The 19,762-nt window shown below is 45.5% G+C and overlaps 1 protein-coding gene and 1 pseudogene across 9 annotated transcripts in view; both read right to left on the reverse strand.

Moving 5' to 3' along the window:
• MYO9A (myosin IXA) overlaps nt 1-19,762 on the reverse strand; it is a 177,518-nt gene that overhangs the window by 103 nt on the left and 157,653 nt on the right. For 7 of the 9 annotated variants that reach the window (XM_077918913.1, XM_077918914.1, XM_077918916.1 and 4 more), the window contains one exon: nt 6,511-9,850. The exons of 1 other annotated variant lie outside the window; for it this stretch is intronic. In XM_077918913.1, coding sequence (XP_077775039.1) covers nt 9,366-9,850 — 485 coding nt within the window. In that variant the 3' untranslated portion in view covers nt 6,511-9,365. Of the gene's footprint in view, nt 1-6,510; nt 9,851-19,762 lie in introns of those variants that run through there. One more of the 9 variants, XM_077918917.1, reaches the window with a different exon arrangement.
• On the reverse strand, nt 2,032-6,245 carry LOC144325492 (cytochrome b pseudogene; annotated as a pseudogene).

The raw sequence follows: 19,762 nt of genomic DNA on the forward strand, positions 1-19,762 counted from the left end.
AATTAATACACTCGAATGCTGCTGTACTGTGTCTCATGCTGGCAGGAAAGCATTTTAAAAAGGGGGAATTGGTTGAGCACCCCACCACACCTGCTGATTGTAGCAACATCTGGAGAGTCACAGGTTTCCTACTCCTGGAACAGACCTTCCTAAATACTTGGTGCAGAATAGTGCATTTAAACTAAACAATACAAGAATGAAGTTTTCAACTTACAACATCTGCTTCCTTCTTCCTTCTCTTTTTTCTTTCTGTTTTGGTTACCTGAAACAAAAAGAGCTAAATCAGAAATTAACAGGTTCAGAATCTGTTCTCCCAGTCACCCCTCCGGTTCATTCTGCCTCCTCATGTATCTTTCAATCCTTCACAAGCACTTTTCAAGGGCCCAGTTAATGTCAGATAGACATTTGGTATCTCACATAATGCTTCTCCGCTGCCCAGTACATCCCTCTGTCATTTCACTTCAAGCCTTCAGTACTATTCCTAAGACACTGCTCAGTTAGCTCTAAGGTGGTTGGAGGGGTCTAGAATCCTGCTGCCATGGTGACACCAGATACCCAACAAAGGGACTAATAAAGAACAATCTAGCCCTGACTACTTTAGTACTAACAGCTGCCCTCTGCATGTTTTTCCATGCTTCCAGCTCTGTCCAAAAGACTTGGTTCTATTCTAGAATGGCAGCCATTTAAAAGATGTGAGCACACAATTATGAGATTGTTTTCAACTAAGCAGGGCTGGCCCCAATACATTTTGGCACCTGAGGCAAACCCCCATATGTTGTCGCTCTCCCTACCAGGGAAGAAGGAGTGAGGGAAGATCTACATCAGGAACAGAGGGGCAAGAAATATCTATATCGGGGTCTGTTGCCCTGGTGAATCCTGACACCTGAGGCAGTCACCTCACCTTGCTTCATGGGTGGGCCGGCCCTGAATAAATATCTGCAAAGAGTAAGGTTACCTTAACTTCCGTCATAGAGCTTCAGTATGCTGATGACAACATAGTGTGTGCATGCTCAGAGGATGACCTCCAAACCTTCCTAAATATCTTTGCAGAAGCTTACGAAAAGCTTGGCCTATCGCTCAACATCCAAAAAACAAAAGTGCTGCACCAACAAGTACAAAATAAAATTTCTGCAGCACCACAAATCCAACTCAATGGTGTAATATTGGAAAATGTTGATCACTTCTCTTACCTGGGCAGTTATCTTTCCACAAGGGCCAACATGGATGCTGAAATCCAGCATCGTCTGAGCTCTGTGAGTGCGGCTTTCTCCCGATTGAAGTGCAGTGTTTGAGGACCAGGACATTCGCAGGGAAATCAAAATGCTTGTTTACAAAGCTATTGTACTACCAACCTTACTGTATGCTTGGGAAACATGGACCACTTATAAATGCCATCTCCAACTCCTTGAAAGATTCCATCAATGGTGTCTCTGAAAAATTTGACATATCACTTGGGAAGACAGGCGAACTAATACCAGTATACTGGAAGAACCAAAGATCCCCAGTGTTGAAGCAATGATTCTTCAACATCAACTTTGTTGGACTGGTCATGTTGTGCGGATGCCTGATTATCATCTTCCAAGGCAACTACTCTATTCCAAACTTAAAAATGGAAAGCGTAATGCTGGTGGTCAACAAAAGAGGTTTAAAGTCTGTCTCAAGGAAAATCTAAAAAAATGTATTATAAACACCAACAATTGGGAAACACTTGCCTGCGAGCGCTCTAATTGGAAACCAGCCTTTACCAAAGGTGTTGTGAGCTTTGAAGACACTTGAACTCAGGATGCAAGGGAGAAACGTGCTAAGAGGAAGGCACGCTTGGCAAACCCTCACCGAGATCAACTCCCACCTGGAAACCAATGTCTCCACTGTGGAAGGACGTGTGGATCCAGAACTGGCCTCCACGGTCACTTACAGACTCACTGTTAAAAGATTGTTCATGGAAGACAATCTTACTCAGCTGCAGGTGAAGAAGAAGAAGCATTGGGATCTGCTACTCCTGTGGATCTTGCCACCTGAAATGGTTGCCTCACCTTGCCCCATAGGGGGGCTGGCCCTGCAACTAAGTCCTATTTAAAGTAGGCCGACTGAAATGAATGGACCTAAGTTAGTTGTTGATGCTTCCTGATCTTAATTTTGTGTTAATTACTGCAAGTTAACCTTTTCAAATTGCATTTGTTATTTAACCTACTAATTAGGGAGACTATGAGACATATTACAAACTGCAAGGAAAGTGGTTAGTGCCAGGACCTCAGCAACAAATGCCCTTTCTACAAAACAAAGCTTTAAGAGGCAGTAAGGTCACAAGAGGGAGGCTCTTAAAGTACAGAAAAAGAATGTGATCCTTATTCCAGTGCAATGTAAGAGTAATAATTTGGTAGGACCAGTTTACCTTTAAGGCAGTGCAATTCGTTTTTTTTTAAAAGATATTTATTGAAATTTTAAACAGTAAAACAAGCTTCACAATCAAAACAAAACAAAACAAAAAAAAAGAAAGAGAAAACATTATCACAGTCAAATAAAAACAAAAAAATACAATACGAAACATAAAAAGGTAGAAGAAAAAAGACATAAAAAAGACATAAAAAAAACAGTTTCTTACTTATTATTTTCATAACCCTCCTTCCTGACTTCCTCACATCTCCCTTTTCTGTGTTCCCTTTTACACAATCGTATTCAGCAGTGCCTTGCCCTCTTTCAAATCTTATTCTATGTTATACATTTCAACTATTATGTCTCCAATTTTTCCCTTTTTATCATTTTGTTTAAATCTGACATGTTATTCTAGCTTTTTCACCCTTATTCTTATAAAACATTTTTTACATATTCCTTTCAACTATGTCACTAATGCCATATTATCTTTATATCCTGCATCGTTTTAGCATTCAAACATTTTGCAATGTTTTTGTAAGTAGTCTTTAAATTTCTTCCAATCCTCTTCCACTAGCTCTTCTCCCAGGTCTCGGATTCTGCCAGTCATTTCTGCCAATTCCATGTAGTCTATCACTTGCATCTGCCATTCTTCCAGAGTGGGTAAGGCAGTGCAATTCGAAGGCATATACTCTGTCATGTATTCATCCAAAAACACCTTGAATGTATTGACCCACACCCGGACAGGCGATTCACGCCAGTCTCTCTGTTCAAGCCTCATTGTTTTCTCTAGAATCTGTTCAAACAGGACATATAGGTCGTTGTACTGGACCAGGGGTGTTTCAAGGGGGGTGCGGTCCATCCCAGGTGTCATGCCTGGTGTGTGTGTGTTTGTGACAAAATCCCCTTGGGTGGATCGGCGTGGCAGCGCTCGCACCCCCGATGGGCGGTTTTTCACGTTCGGCATGATAGTCGTGAAAATCCACCCACTGATTGCACAAATACACCCGGCAATCAGCTTGGCACCCCCTGGCAGGTGGCATTCGCACCCCCCCAGCGGGCAGTTTTATGCGATCGGTGATTGGATTTTCACGATTGGTGGGTGGCGCTGGCACCCCCAGTGGGCAGTGTTTGCACCCCTGGCTGGTCAGCCGGGGGGGGTGAGCACTGCCCGTTGGGCGTGCCAGCGCCGCCCACCGATCGCGAAAATCTGACCGCCGATTGCGCAAATACGCCGGGCGGTCGGGCATATTTGGTGATCAGTGGTTGGATTTTCACGATGGTGATCATGCCGAATGCGCAAATCCGCCCATTGGGGGGTGCGAGTGCTGCTACGCTGCAGGGGGCGAGTCGCAGGCCCCCCTCTGGCATGCTCGGCTAGCGCCCCTCTCAGATAAGTCTCTCCTCCTGTCAGGTGAGGCACGCCTGGGTCACCTGGAGAAGGCGGTGAGCGGGGCTGAGTTGAGGAGCGAAGGGGGAAGCGGAGAGCTGCGAGGGAGGGGAAGAGAGATTTAACTCGGAACTGTGGTGAGGTTCTTCTTCTTCAAGCCTCTGTTCCCCTTTCTTCACTTAGAGAAATATCTTAGCGTCAAAGTGCACTGAAGCACTTGCATGGTATTAAGCACAGAACAGCATTTATACACAGTGGATATAATCTGTACAGTTAATATGTATTAATTAAACTACTGCCTTGTCTTATATACAGCAACTAAAGGAGACTGTGCAACTTGCCACAAGAAAGTTTTTGCCATTAACTTGTATTAATTTTATTCCCACTTCTCCCATTGGTGAGAAATATGTGGCTAGCACTTCCAGTTTACAGTGCAACGCTGTACATGTCTGCTCGGAGGCAAGAGTGCATGGTTCCCATTCTTCCAAAGGTGCTGGAGGCTATAAGAATAGATTTGGCAGTCAATTAACTTTTGCTTTAGCTGAGAGCAGCTTCAGACATTGCAAGTAAGAGTGTTAATGACTTGCAATCTTTCCCTTCTTTCTTTACTTGTGTGGAATGTCTGAAATAGTCACTCATACAGTTTCTTCTCAGAGGAGAGATCAACGGAATGGCTTTTTTGAAATTTGTCCACACATACAGGAAATAAAATGCAGATATGAAGGGAGAAGAAAATTAGAAGCAATTAACTCAGGATCTTCCCCTTTCTTTTGGTTAAACATTTTATACCTTCCATCTGCAGCTGCAGTCTTCTGTGCAGCTGCCAGTTTTCCAATCTCTCCTTGAGACATTGTTTTGTGAAGTGTTGTTTGGCCTGCATCTGAAGAGAAGTACCATAATAGCTGCAAAAATTTCAGGCGCAATAAATACTTCAGAACCAGCAGGGTCACTGGATATTGCAAGGATATACAATCATCTTACAACAGTGGACTCAGGGGCGGAGGAAGGGGTGTGTGGTGGGTGTGGACCACCCCGGGTGTCACCACTGAGGGGGGTGACAAAATGCTGGATAGCACTCACCACGGGGCCTGCAGCACGTCCTAGCCACACGTCTTTCCTGGGAGACATGCGGTGGCTTGGGTGTGCACAGGCCCTGCGCTGCCCAAGCGGTCTGCCCGCTGCCTCAACCCCAGCTGTAGGGCGTGAGTGGGAGGAGGCAGGCAGACTCTGGAGGCCCCATGGTGCACCCCGCCTCTGTGGGCAGCTCAGCCCACCCCTAGGCGCACTGCCCCAGGCTCCCAAGTGGCTTCCTCCACCACTGGATGGACTTAATAGTGAACGCAGGCCAGGTGAGACCTGCAGGCAGAAGTTCACTCAGCAACAAGACACAGCTAGCCTGTCTGTCCTCCTAGAGTTGCTATATGCACTACCTTGTCCCATGAACTTAACTTGGTTTAGTCAGATGATACAGGAACAAGACTTGTTACTGTATGTATTATGTAAAATTTATAGGTACTAAAATATATAAGGATATTCATGGGGTAAATATTTAATGCATAATTAAACATATATGTATTATGTCTCATATATAGGATAATGTATATATAATTTATCATTGGTGTAAATGAGTTAATGTAATATATACATAGTAGTACTTAGATCGTCACTCCATACTAGTGCATGAGGCAAAAAAGCCGCTCTAGTCGGCTGTGGGGAGACAGAAGATAGTTTAATTAAAATGCTAGTTTTGGGGGCTGGCGATGAGGTGTTGCGGCCTTCGCTTTTGATGTCCTAGGAGGGTGTGTCTCATTTCTGGCTTACAAGGCCAGTTCTTTAGGTTAATTTAAGCTACTAAGGCTAGTTACCTTTTGAGGAGTTTATTTTCTATTGCAGCAGTTATGAGAAGAAGAATTATAAAGTGCTGAGGCTAATTGGTCAATAATAAAAAATGGGTGTTCTACAGGTTGGCCCCCAATTCATGTTAAAATGATAATATCCGAGACTAAAAGTCAAAATTGTATTTGGGATAGTGGATGATAGGAGAAGGTGCGTTGTTTTGATAGGTGTATTATTGGTATAATAAGTAGGATGAGGATAGAGAATAGAAGAGCTAGGTCACCACCTAGTTTATTAGGAATTGAACGAAGAATAGCTTAGGCAAAGAGAAATCACTCTGGTTTAATGTGTGCCGGGCTAACTAAGGGTTTGCAGGGGAGAAGTTTTCTGGGTCTCCTAATAGATTTGGTGAGAAAGGTGTCAAGTGGAGAAGGCATAATAATATAATTAAAGCACCTAATAGATCTTTGTAAGAGTAGTAGGGGTGGAATGGAATTTTATCTATGTTAGAGTTGAGGCCTGTTGGATTATTTGAGCCTGTTTCGTGAAGAAAAAGTAGGTGGATTATGGAGGTACCTATAATGAGAAAGAAAAGTAGCACATTAGGGAAGGGGATCCCTGACCTCTCTTCCCATATGACAAGATTTCCTTAACACCCCCCACCCACCCACCCAGTGCGCTCTTCTGCCCCTAGTGATTAAAATGTGCTCTTGCAGTCTGAAGTGGCATAGTCCCAGAACCACATATGGTAATTTATATGGCCATGTTAAAGACTTCCCTGGAAAGCTTCTGCTTCTAACTTAGGTTTCATGTTCTCAATATTCCCCTCACAGTCTCCCAAAGACACAAAAGCCTTTGTCTAGATGGTTGATTATGATCATCACTATGTACGGGAAAAAATCTGCCACTATCACTTTATTTTCCATTGTTTTCTTCTTTAATAAGCTAGAAGTTATTTGTTCATAAAGTTGTTTTTGTACAGCCATATAGTATCATATTTACAAAATATTACACAAATTGCACTTTGAATATGACGGCCTTGTTCCAGGAAAGAGAAACAAAAATAACATTAATTTAAAAAACTAAAGAAACCTCCAGACATGAAATTACAATGTGCCAGCTGACTGCGTAACTGCAAGCCAGCTGGTTCAGTGAGCAAAATAAAGCATTTTCCTTTATAGAATTCTTCTTTAAACATGTAAGATTTATAGAGTATGACACAGGACAATATATCCTCTTACAATACATAAGTCTTTTAAAATTTACACTCAGTATACTTATAAATTACTTTTAAAAAATCCATTAAAAATAACTATATGCAGCCAACGTCCTTTCTAGTGGTGAGTACATTCACTTAATACCATGAGTGGGGAAACAAAATCCAAGACCCTGTACTTACAGATTGCACAGGGTCAGGGAGTGCAGGTGGGGAGAGTAGACTGCTATCTTGGAAGACAGGTATCAGGCAAAAATATGGATGTGGAAATGAATGGAAATACTTTTTTTCTTCCTGTTGCCAGTATCAAAAACAAAACAAACAGTGCAACAACCAAAACTCTGGCTTGGACCCATCTGAATTATGTAATTGTGTCTCCTCCTCCCCCAACAAGGCCAGTGCTGAAAGGAAGGCTTTGCACTGGAAGAAATGGGAATTAGTACCCTGGAGTGTATGCAGAGCCTAGCACTTCCCAGCAGAGCAACTCGTCAAAATGAGGGCCAGAAGACAAGTTTCCAAAGGATCTTTGTGCACTTGCTGAATGTGGCTCAAACAGAAAGAAGCATCTAATGTGTGTGTGGAAAATGCAATGACTATCATGCAGTTCGGGACCAAGAGCAGGATTGGGGGGAGGAGGAGAGGAATGCAGCTTATTAGTCTGCAACATACAAGCATTAAGAGAGGTGGGTGCAGAGAGTAGGGTAACCCTTTCTGGCTGTGGGTGTCCCAAATTGCTGTATTCTTTTTCCTCTCTTTCTTAAAGGGTAATTTGAAGCAGGAAGAGCACAGCTGAGGATTCCTGTGTCAGAGGCCAGACAAAGTCTGACTAACAGGGCAAGTGCAAATGAGTAAAGTGGCAGTAGATATCGAGTGGGATGAAGTTTGTCCAGCTGGTTTGTGCTACGAGACCTACACAAATGGAGCTGCAGTTTTCAATTCCCCCCCCCCCCTTTTTTTGTAACTGGAGGCCCTGGCCTGAATTTGGAAGGGGCTTCTTGCATGTTTGGTTTTAAACCACCAACTCATCACTGATTCTTAGCCAGTCAGACCACTCAGACTGGAAATGAGGCATAGGACCTGCATACAATCACTAACAAAAGCTGGAAACTAAAGGTTATCAGATTTCCTGCTCTCATGTATACAATCACAGTACACTGCCCCTGTTGGTAGTTTTTTATATTAAAATGTTTTTTTTTTAAATTACAGCTATATTTGCATGGGTGGTACAAAGCAGCTGGGCAAACCTTAGCCATCTGAATATTTTCTGCTATCCTCAGTGATGCTCTGAAAAAATGGGGCTCCCCAAAGGTCCACTTTAAAAGATACATACATTACTGCTAAAGTCAAGAACTGGAGCAAATTTTCCCACACACATTCACAGCTATTTCATCACAAAGACAAACTCCTGAAAGCTCCAAATGCAAGGTACTGGTGGGAATTACCTCATGACATAAGGATGCAAAAAACGACTACCTTCTGTTGTTTCACACTGTCAAGACCTCAGATCTAATTCTAGCTTCCCCCACCCACCCATTTACCTTCCTGGCATAAGTGTCCCACATTAAAGGGGGGAAAAGTTAAGTCCCACATTGTGAGGGGAAAGTTAAAAAACAAAACATATTTACATTGAACTTCAGTAACCATAATACTATCAAAGAGCTTCAAGTAGTCTCTGATTTTGTTTTGACTTTGCTTAATACTGATGTTCAGCAAAAAAGTGATGTTAAATCACATTTTAAACAGACTGATTGTGACAGCAGCCCTCCTTACTGCTTCTCCACCCATCTCCATTTTGCTTGAGTAAAGTGATTGTGGGAGTGACTTTTTTCCTGCCCGTCAGTCTGTTTGTGGAGCTTTTTGCTCATCTAGCAGCAGAGCGTGTCCAGGGCGTAGCCAGAAAAACAAAGGGTTCTATCTCCTAATATTTATGCTGCCTCTCCTGTACCCTGAAAACAGAACACCTGTTGTGGTTATGGCTACTGAACATTCGGCACAAATATTTGGCATTGACCTACCTAGAACCAAACTGGCATTTGTTATTCTGACCTTTTTTTTTTTAAGTCAAAAAGCTCTCTTTTCCACAACAGGTATGCACCTGACGGTTGTCTGAGAAGTGCTTGGGTGGAAATGAACATTTTTAAATATTGACAACACAATGAAGCAAATAAGGAATAGCTTCAAACAAGAGCTTGGTCTCCTTTATGCTGCGGGTCCGTCTAAGAGGGCCCTTGCTTATGAATCCCAGTGCAAAAACCCAGTCCCTAAAGTTGGCTGCTTTGATAGCTGGGATCAAGAATAGGTCCCTGAACTCTAATTGTCTTCTGGTGTTCTTGTCTGCTTGCACATTCCCTTGCCCATCACAGACAGAACTGGGGACTGACAGACTATGCAGATACAGCTCACCGGCCCTTCCTTCCTTCAGGTTTACTGAGGGAACACACTGAGTCCCAACACACTGAGTTCCAGAACGCCGGTGGCAGCAGACGGTGTCGAAGAAGCAGCAAGATGTCACGGATGAGATGTTGCAATTTTGCTGCGATCAGCTGGTGCGGCTCATACCATAAATTCATTGTTTCCGAGTAGCACCAGCTGCTGGGCATTGTTGTAATTGGCAGCATCAGCCTGTCTCTTCTGGCCTGGCCCGGCACTTGCCTCTGGGAGCTCTTTGGCTTTTGGTGGGGAGTTCTTCACATTCTTCAGCTTCTGCTTGCCCTTCTCGGGATTGAAAGTCCCTCTAGTGGTGAACTGCGGCTTGTCGTCCAAACCTCTGAGGTGCCCTGGCGCTTGTTCGAGGGCTGAGGCATCCCCAGAGGGAGCTGCCCGGTAGAAAGGCGATTTGGAGTATATCTGGAATCGCTTCCTAGTTACATGAGGTAAGCAGGAGGAGGAAGAGGAAGGAGAGGGTGACAGAGATGGAGCAGACACAGAGGAGTCTACCGACTCCACAGATTCCTGCTGCTTCTTCAGATGCCTTCGAGGCCTGGTAGTGATGGTGTCTGCCTTGATGGGTCTGGCGAAGCCAAGTGCTAAATTTCTATCTGGCAGAAAAGAGATACAAGAGAAGTGTCAGAAGTGTTGGCATTATCCCAAAGTGCACATATCTGACTGAGTTGTATGGAAAACAGAATACAATCAGGGAAAACCACTAATGGGAAGGCACATCCAAAACAAAAAGACAGCTGCACATGCTGGTAGGATTCCCAACTTGTTTGTAAAACTATCTTGGGAATTTCTTTCCTTACATTCCTTAATAAATACTACTTGGAACAAACTGCTACATAACGGAACTGTAACTAAGCCTTCCTTTTTTTGTGGTGAGCTCATATTCCCTGCTTCCAAACCCAACCGCTCCCAGGGTCGGGTGCACGTAAAACATTGTGCTCCCTACTCATTGATTTCTCCACCTGGTGATCCCTTCTGTTCTTCCCTTAGAAGAACTTATTTGCTCCATCAAGTACCATGGCAATCGGCCGACTGGAGAGGGGAGCATTCTTGCCTCTCATGGACCATGGCGAAGGGCACCCAGTCTATCAATAGTTCTCTTGCTTGCATTCGGTTCTCTTCTGCTATTTAACCCAATGGGACAAATCACCTCTGGGAGAGCTGCACAGAGCAGGTTGTGTGCAAACTACAGAGGTATTTGGAAAGGCTGGAGTTGGTTATTCTCCATTGTATTACTTTGGGAAGACCTTTAGGATCATCACCAGTATTAGAATGCAGAATTGACTAGGGGGTATTTCTTTCTCCGATACAGTCAACTTTTGCAGAAGCTGGCTACCCATACTTTTGTCTGCAGCCATGAGGTCTAGAACTTTGTTTTAACACAAAAGTTGCAATACTCAGGTTTCTGAGGGATTCTTGAATTCATCACATGGGAGGCAATGAATGCCATTTTCTCCAAGCAACATCAAAACTGATTTATACTGGACTTCCGGCGAGGCATCATGGCGGAAGCCACAGCAGCAAGCAGCTCCTGAAGCCAACCAGAATCAATTGGGTTACCTGGCTGGTGTCGGACCGCTGGGACTGCTGCTGCCGCCGCCAGAACCGACAAGGAACCGGGTGAGCCCAGCGCAGCAGCTAAGGGAGCTGCCGACCCCTCCCCCCAGGCTGAGCCGAGAAAGAAAGCCAGGACACTCAGCCACGTGGCCGACTGCCCAGGGACGACCTGAGACCTAAGCCAGCAAAGAGGAGAGAGGGGGAAAAACAACAACCAAAAAACAAACATGGACCTTGCTGCTGCTGCTATCTGCAAGGCTGCTGCTGCTGAGAAGGGAAAGGAGGAGAGGTAGGAGGGCAAGGGAAGCCGTGAAAAACACGTGGCTGAGCTTGACCCGAGCCTCCCTTCCCCCAACCTCGGCTAGGAAGCAAAAGGAAGGCTGCGCAAACCCCTGTCCTGCTTTTTTCAATTTTCAATTATTATTATTACTTTTTTTTAACTTCCTTTTTGTGTGAGTGTTTTTTACCTCCCCCGTTTTTCTTCTATTTTTTTTAAAACAACATATTACCCCTACTTTTTTTTAAATACACAAAACTTTCCCCTTTTTCATATGCATTTTTAACCCCCTTTAAAAAAAACACCCCATTTCTCCCCCTTCCCTAAATCTTCAGCCCTTTCGCTAAATTATTATTACCACCATTTTAAAAATACATCCCTATATTACCCAAAAACACATTTTCCATCCCCCCAAAAGGGAGGGGACTTCTTGCTGTTGTCCTCTTTCCTTCCCCCCCAATATTTTTTACTTTCTTTTTACCAGACAAGCTGCCCCTCACTAACATATTTTCCCTATTTTCTGTATTTCATTTTATTTTCACCCCAGTCTCTACCCTCATTTCTATTTTTTGAAAAAAGGGGGAAACACTTTGTTTTTAATTACTATTTTTTATCATCATTATTACTTTTTTTTTTAAAAAAATCATTTTTATTATTATTACTACTATTACTCCTCTTTTCCTCTTACTCCCCCTTTAGTTTCTTAGTTTGTCTGTTTTTGAGGAGGGAGCCTTACCTTCCCCCCACTGTCCTGCAACTACAATATTACCATCCCCTCTGAAAATTAAAATAAAATAAAAATACTCCCCCCCCCCAATATCAGTGCTTCTGCCACTGGTGCCCTTCCCCCCTCCCTTTTTCTTTTTCTTTCTTCTCCTTTCCTCCCCCCTCCCCTTCTCTGTCTCCCCTTCCCCCCTCCTTTTTAAAAGAACACATACACATTATTATATTAAATTTGCCCCTCTCAAAAGGGCTCTCTATACATTTTCATTTCTACAATACTTTTACCTCTGGCATTTGATATACAAATACTACTGCCAGGCATCACAACTTCAACATCTTCAGATCTCTCTCTCTCTCCCCCCCCCCTGCTTTCCCTCTTTGATTTAGTCTGCTTCTCTAGTCTGTCTCACCCTCCTAACCCTAAAATCTACATACACATACCTCCCCACACACTTTCATTAGCAATCCCCCCCAGGGGTCTTACCTCATACTATAACTAGAACCACCACTGCAACCAAACATTTTCATCTTTCCTTGTCTCTTCCCCCCTTCTCTCTCTCTCTCTCTCATTCTCTCTTTCCTTCCCTCCTTTTCTTTCTCCCCTCCTTGACTTCCATCCCTCCCCTCCCCTGCTTCTCCCCCTTTCCTCCCCTCCTTTTTCACCTTCAACCTCTATACTGCTTTGCTGGGTTCTGTTCCTGAACACATCCTTGACACCCTTAAATTCCTAATTCTTTACTACGAACCCCTAACCCCTCCCTCCACCCTCGACTGGACCCCAATACCCCTTTCGTGAGGATCTGTGCACAGACGTGTACACACAGGTGCACCCACGAATAACCCCCCCCATACACTCTCCCTCTGACCCCACCCCACCAGTCTCTCATACCACTGCCTACCACCCCCTTTATGTGAACCGTCTGTCTGTTGGCTTACTCATCTGTCTGCTTGGCTGCCCCCCACCCCACCCCGGGAACACTGCTGAGACAACTGAGGGAACCCCAGAGAAGCCCTTAAAGCACAGCCCAGACGGGACACTAATGACTGCCTAATCCAGACGCTCTATAAAAGCCACTAGTCAACAATGCCTGTTCAGCTCAACAGATCAGCAACACCCAGGAATCACCACAACCCCTAACCACAACACACCCTGCTCCAAGAGGATGCCAAACAAATTTGAAACACCAACAAGACTGTGATGACACCAACCAGGGAGATGGCAAACAGCACCAAGAACACAACACCCCCCCAGCAACAAAACAAGAACTGAAGGAAGTGAAAATGAGACTAACAGAACTACTCAAAGCATTCAGTGACATGACCTCCAAAGTGGAAACTCTAGAAAAGAAGAACCAAATACAAGAAAGAATAATAGAGAAGTACCGAGAGGAAAACACATGTGTCAGTAATAAAGTGGCTAAACTGGAAAGCCACCTGGAAATAAGAGATATGGAAAACACAGCCATGAAAATCAAACTGGCAGACTTAGAAGACCGTAGTAGACGCTGCAACATCCGCTTCCTCAACTTTCCTGAAAAAGCGGAGGAGAAAAGCCCAGCAGACCTAATTGTACGCTGGCTGAAAAATACAATCCCAAACCTGACACTCGAGGTAGGCAACCTGGAGAGGGCTCACAGAGCCCTAAAACCTATGCCGAAACCCAACGCCCCCCCCCCCCCACGAGACATCATTGTATGCTTCACACGCTACAAAAAGAAAGAAGAGGTATGGAACAACCTCAGAAACTCAACAACAAGCCTTTGATATGGAGACAACCCTATATTGGCCTTACAGGATTTATCTCAGGACACCCTAAATCGGAGGAAAAACCTATACCCATGCACTCAGTGCCTCCAACAAGCAGGGATCAAGTACCGATGGGGCTTCCCCTTCCGCCTTATAGTAACAACCAATACAACACAACACACGGCTACCAACATACCTGAAGCCCTGCAACTACCGAAGAACCTCGAACTCGACCCTCCACTGGAATGGCAACCGACAGACCCACCAAGTGACAGTCACGACCACCACGATGAAACAACACCAAACAATTGGACAACAGTAAAGAGGAAAAAGAAGCAACAGAAGCAACACAACAATGCAAACCAGCACATCCAACCACCACCATGCACAGAAGCATCCTGCCGAACATACAGCACAAGGCAACAGACCAGGATCAACCAAACCAACACATCACAGAGGGACAGCCCTACAACAACAACCACAGCTGAATGAAGCACCCAGAAGACATCTTGAACTGAAGGACTGGTGATTTCCCCCTTCCTTCCCCCTCCCCCTAGGCCATAAATATAGCCAGCACCATCAGCACCCCCCCCAGCCCTGCATCTCCACAGAGATCCCCACCCCAACGCCAGTCCAGATGACTCCAAAATATATCCCCCACCACCCAACAACCCACAAACAGGCTAAAATCTGACACAATCAGCACAATGGTGGCACCAGAGCGTACCAACACCCGCATCCCCACCCCAACATATTGCTAATAACATGTTGCTAATAACACTGGCAACACTGCTTATGAACCCTATACCCAACATTGGCGTCACAAAGACGCTTAACACTGTCTCACTGACCACCCCCTATCGCAAACGACAGGGAGGATGGCCTGCCCCTGAACTAGGCCATCCACACCAGCTGAGGCTCAGGACCAACCGGCTAAACACCAGATGTCCCAAAATACCCCTAACAAACACCTATATGACTACATATAGGATATTCTCTATAACCTATCCCCCACTCTTTAACCCAAACCTGGTCCTAATCCCACTAATCCTCCACCCACCACACGCTAGGACAGCGCAACCCCATTGCTTTGTTAAACAACACAAAGTGAGAGACACAGGACAACCTGGACGGGTTGGCAAGGAATCACCCTACATAATAGATAAGCAAGATGGCTAGCCTAAAAGCAATTACACTAAATGTGAGGGGGCTGGGAAACCCCATAAAAAGAAAACGCATCACCTCATACATAAACACCATGAAACCACACATCACCTTCCTACAAGAAATACACAACCCACCCAAAGGGAGCAAACTCCTGAGCGACCCTCACTTCAGTCAACAGTGGGTCACACGAGGCTCAGGAAAAGCTCGCGGCGTAGGCATAATCTTCAGCAGAGACCTGAACTTCACTGCCACAACAGTCCTAAAGGACAAAAAAGGCAGGTTCATTTTTGCTAAAGGGACACTAGATGGCAAAATCAAACTGACAATCAGCTCCATATATGCCCCAAACTCGAATCAACTAGAATTCTTTCAGAAGACACTAAACAAATTCCTCTCCTTCTCTGAAGGGGAAGCAATCCTAGGAGGGGACCTCAATCTAAATATGAAAGGTATATCCATGAAAGACATCCACCCTACAATCCCATGGGAAACCTTCCTCCGAAGAAAACCCCCAACAACTAGGAACTCTTACAGGTTATTAAAAATGCTAAAAAACAGGGGTCTCTACGACATTTGGGGTGAGCAAAACCCGGGAGACACCAGCCATACATTCCAATCCGGACGCCATGGTACAGTGTCCAGACTGGACAGCATTCTGCTCACATAGGGTCTGATCCCCTCAGTGGAATCAACGAACATAGGTAACATTAAAATTACAGATCACGCCCCAGTAGAAGTCACCATTAAAAGAGGAGAAGGAACACAAACCACCCCATCATGGTCCTTCAGTCCCATCCTAACTACAAACAAACAAATTAGAGAGAATCTCACAAAAACTCTCCAAAACTTACTTCAAGGAAAACGATGTAGACAATGTAACAACTCCTATGGGACGCAATGAAAGCAGTCACCAGAGGAGCTTGCATAAAAGAGAAAGCATTCCTTAAAAAACAAACCTCCTCAAAAATTAGCAAAGTAGAACAAGATATCACAGCCCTCTCATCACGCTACAAACAAACAGGATCTAAAAAGCTCCTCAAACTTATAGAACAAAAAAGGAGAGAACTAGACTCCCTAGAAATCAACAAAACAATGATCAACATTCTATACTCTAAACAACGTTTCTATGAATATGGAGGGGGAAACTCCAGATTACTAGCAAATAGATGAAGGAAAAAAGCACTTAAAACAAGAAGACACTGCATCACCAAAAAAGATGGCAACATAACATTCTCCACCAAAGAAATAACCTCAGAATTTGCAGAATTCTACTCCAACCTATACACCTCCCATAACCCACCAGAGAAGGAAATCAGAAAATTTCTAGAAGGACTGACCATGCCTACCCTAACGGATGAGGAACAGGAATTCATGGACAGTCCCATCACCCCAGAGGAAATAGATACGGTCCTCAAAAACCTGAAGCCACACAAAGCCCCAGGCCCAGACGGCTTCACAGCAGAATTCTATACGAAATTCAAAGAAACCTTGATGCCTTACATGACCCGCCTATTAAACGACATCATAAAAGGGGGCCCCATCCCCAAAACCTGGACCCACTCCAAAATAGTCTCCATCCCAAAACCACTAAAAGACAGCCTCAAAGTAGAATCATACCGCCCAATCTCATTAATAAACCAAGACTACAAGATATTCACATCAATCTTGGCCAACCGCCTAAAAATCTTCCTACACAAGTTAATAGCCCCAGACCAGACTGGCTTTGTCCCTGGCCGCAATATAACAGACCCCATCAGGAAACTACTGAACCTGATCAAACAAAGCAAGGCAACTAAACTCCCATTGACAATTATGTCCCTAGACATCCTCAAAGCCTTTGATTGCTTAGAGTGGAAATACATATTAGCAGTACTAACTAACATGAAATTTGGCCCCAACTTCCTTCAAATCCTCAAACAAATATACTCCCAAGCCTCAGCAAAATGCAGAACTAACAATATGGATTCTAATACTATAGCTATCGAAAGAGGCACGAAACAAGGGTGCCCACTGTCTCCCTTCTTATTTATCCTGGCTCTGGAACACTTAGCAATCCGAATCCGAGCAGCCACAGACATCAAGGGAGTGGAAATAAAAGGCAGAACCTATAAATTAGGGCTCTTTGCAGATGACCTAATGGTCACAACACCAGACCCCATAAGCACAGCAACCTCCCTAATCAGAGAACTCAACATATTTGCAAAGGTGTCGGGCCTACAGGTAAATTTTACAAAGTCAGAAGCTATGTGCTTCAACACCCCTCCTTACACCCAAAAAGAACTCAAAAAGGTCACCAAAATAAAACTTTGCCACACCAAGTTCAGATACCTAGGGGTACAAATAACCAGAAACCTCAATAAATTGTACCTCCACAACTATAAGCCCCTGTGGCGACAAATTAACAAAGACCTAAAGAGATGGAATAACATGAATTTCACTCTCTCAGACAAAATAGCCATGATCAAAATGATCACCCTCCCAAAACTAACCTACCTATTCCAAACCCTCCCAATCTGGATCCCCTCAACCCAACTCCTCAGTTGGCAGAGAAAACTACCGTAATTTTCACTCCATAACACACAGTTTTTTCCTCCTAGAAAGTAAGGGGAAATGTCTGTGCGTGTTATGGAGCGAATGCCTACGGATGGCGGGGGAATCTGCTACAGTCGTGAGCAGTCCGTGGCTCGCTTTGAAACAGCAAAGCGGGTGTAAGCGGCTCCTGTCAGCGAGCGGAGCCGGGGAGGAGGGAGAGAAGCAGAGCGGGAGAGCAGAGGAGCCACTTACATGAGTGTAAGCGGCTCCTGTCCGGTTGACTGCTTTAAAACAACCCCGTGCTCTCTGTCCCTGCCTGCAGTTTTTTGCTGTCCGATTTTGGATTAGCCACTGTAGGGGCTGTGTGTGTGTGTGTGTGCTTGAGCTATCGTTCTCCTCCTGCTGCTTCCCGTTCACTCTCCCAGCGCCCCTGCGACTTTAGGATTGATACTCTGTGTGTGTGTGTGTGTGAGAGAGAGAGGGATCGTTCTCCTTCTCTTGCTTCCCGTTCACTCTCCCAGCACCCCTGCGCTCTCCCAGCGTCCCAGCGACTTTAGGATTGATACTCTGTGTGTCTGTCTGCGTGTGAGGGATCGTTCTTCTTCTCTTGCTTCCCGTTCACTCTCCCAACACCCCTGCGCTCTCCAAGCGCCCCTGCGACTTTAGGATTGATACTCTGTGTGTGGGGGGGGATCGTTCTCCTTCTCTTGCTTCCCGTTCACTCTCCCAGCGCCCCTGTGCTCTCCCAGCGCCCCTGCGACTTTAGGATTGATACTCTGTGTGGGGGGGGATCGTTCTCCTTCTCTTGCTTCCCGTTCACTCTCCCAGCGCCCCTGTGCTCTCCCAGCGCCCCTGCGACTTTAGGATTGATACTCTGTGTGTCTCTGTTTGTGAGGGATCGTTCTCCTTCTCTTGCTTCCCGTTCACTCTCCCAGCGCCCCTGTGCTCTCCCAGCGCCCCTGCGACTTTAGGATTGATACTCTGTGTGTGTGGGGGGGGATCGTTCTCCTTCTCTTGCTTCCCGTTCACTGTCCCAGCGCCCCTGCGCTCTCCCAGCGCCCCAGCGACTTTAGGATTGATACTCTGTGTGTCTCTCTCTGTGTGTGTGTGTGTGTGGGGGGGTCGTTCTCCTTCTCTTGCTTCCCGTTCACTCTCCCAGCGCCCCTGTGCTCTCCCAGCGCCCCTGCGACTTTAGGATTGATACTCTGTGTGTGTGGGGGGGGATCGTTCTCCTTCTCTTGCTTCCCGTTCACTCTCCCAGCGCCCCTGTGCTCTCCCAGCGCCCCTGTGCTCTCCCAGCGCCCCTGCGACTTTAGGATTGATACTCTGTGTGTCTCTGTTTGTGAGGGATCGTTCTCCTTCTCTTGCTTCCCGTTCACTCTCCCAGCGCCCCTGTGCTCTCCCAGTGCCCCTGCGACTTTAGGATTGATACTCTGTGTGTGTGGGGGGGATCGTTCTCCTTCTCTTGCTTCCCGTTCACTGTCCCAGCGCCCCTGCGCTCTCCCAGCGCCCCAGCGACTTTAGGATTGATACTCTGTGTGTCTCTGTGTGTGTGTGGGGGGGGGGTCGTTCTCCTTCTCTTGCTTCCCGTTCACTCTCCCAGCGCCCCTGTGCTCTGCCAGCGCCCCTGCGAATTTAGGATTGATACTCTGTGGGGGGGGATCGTTCTCCTTCTCTTGCTTCCCGTTCACTCTCCCAGGGCCCCTGCACTCTCCCAGCGCCCCTGCGACTTTAGGATTGATACTCTGTGTGTCTCTGTTTGTGAGGGATCGTTCTCCTTCTCTTGCTTCCCGTTCACTCTCCCAGCGCCCCTACGCTCTCCCAGCGCCTCTGCGACTTTAGGATTGATACTCTGTGTGTGTGTGTGTGTGTGTTTTGACCTCACTGCGCTTGTTGAGGGAGAGTGTTGGTCGCAATTTTTCTTGATTTGTCTCAGAGTGGTTACTATCGTGGTTTCCTTTGTTTGTCTTGGCGCGTTGCTACAAAATCCCACAAACCCCCTAGACACAATCAAAAAACAATGGGAGAATGACATAGGCTATGAGATTAACCCCTCAATGGACCAGAATGTGGTCTAAACCCACCTTTAAATCCATATCAATGAAAAGAAAAGAAATCACTTTGAAACTCACCTACAGGAGGTACCTAACACCAAGAAAACTAGCGCTGATATGCCCAGGAACCTCACCAAAATGCTGGAGAGCGTGCACCTCCACAGGCACATATCTCCACATGTGGTGGGAGTGCCCCAAAATCCAACTATTCTGGAAAACAACCATGCAAGAAATATGTAAAATAACTAAGCAAGTATTAGACATCACCCCAGAATTGGCCCTACTAAACATCTTCCAAGACAACAATGCCCACTTACACCACAATGCCCACTTACACCTCATAACCCACCTACTTTCAGCAGCCAGAAACACCATAACCAGACACTGGAGAGACCTGTCAGGAGTAAGCATGGACCAATGGTACCAAATAGTATGGGAAACAGCCCTACTAG

This window comes from Podarcis muralis, chromosome 14 (genome assembly GCF_964188315.1).
Source record: "Podarcis muralis chromosome 14, rPodMur119.hap1.1, whole genome shotgun sequence".
NCBI classification, from domain to species: domain Eukaryota; kingdom Metazoa; phylum Chordata; class Lepidosauria; order Squamata; family Lacertidae; genus Podarcis; species Podarcis muralis.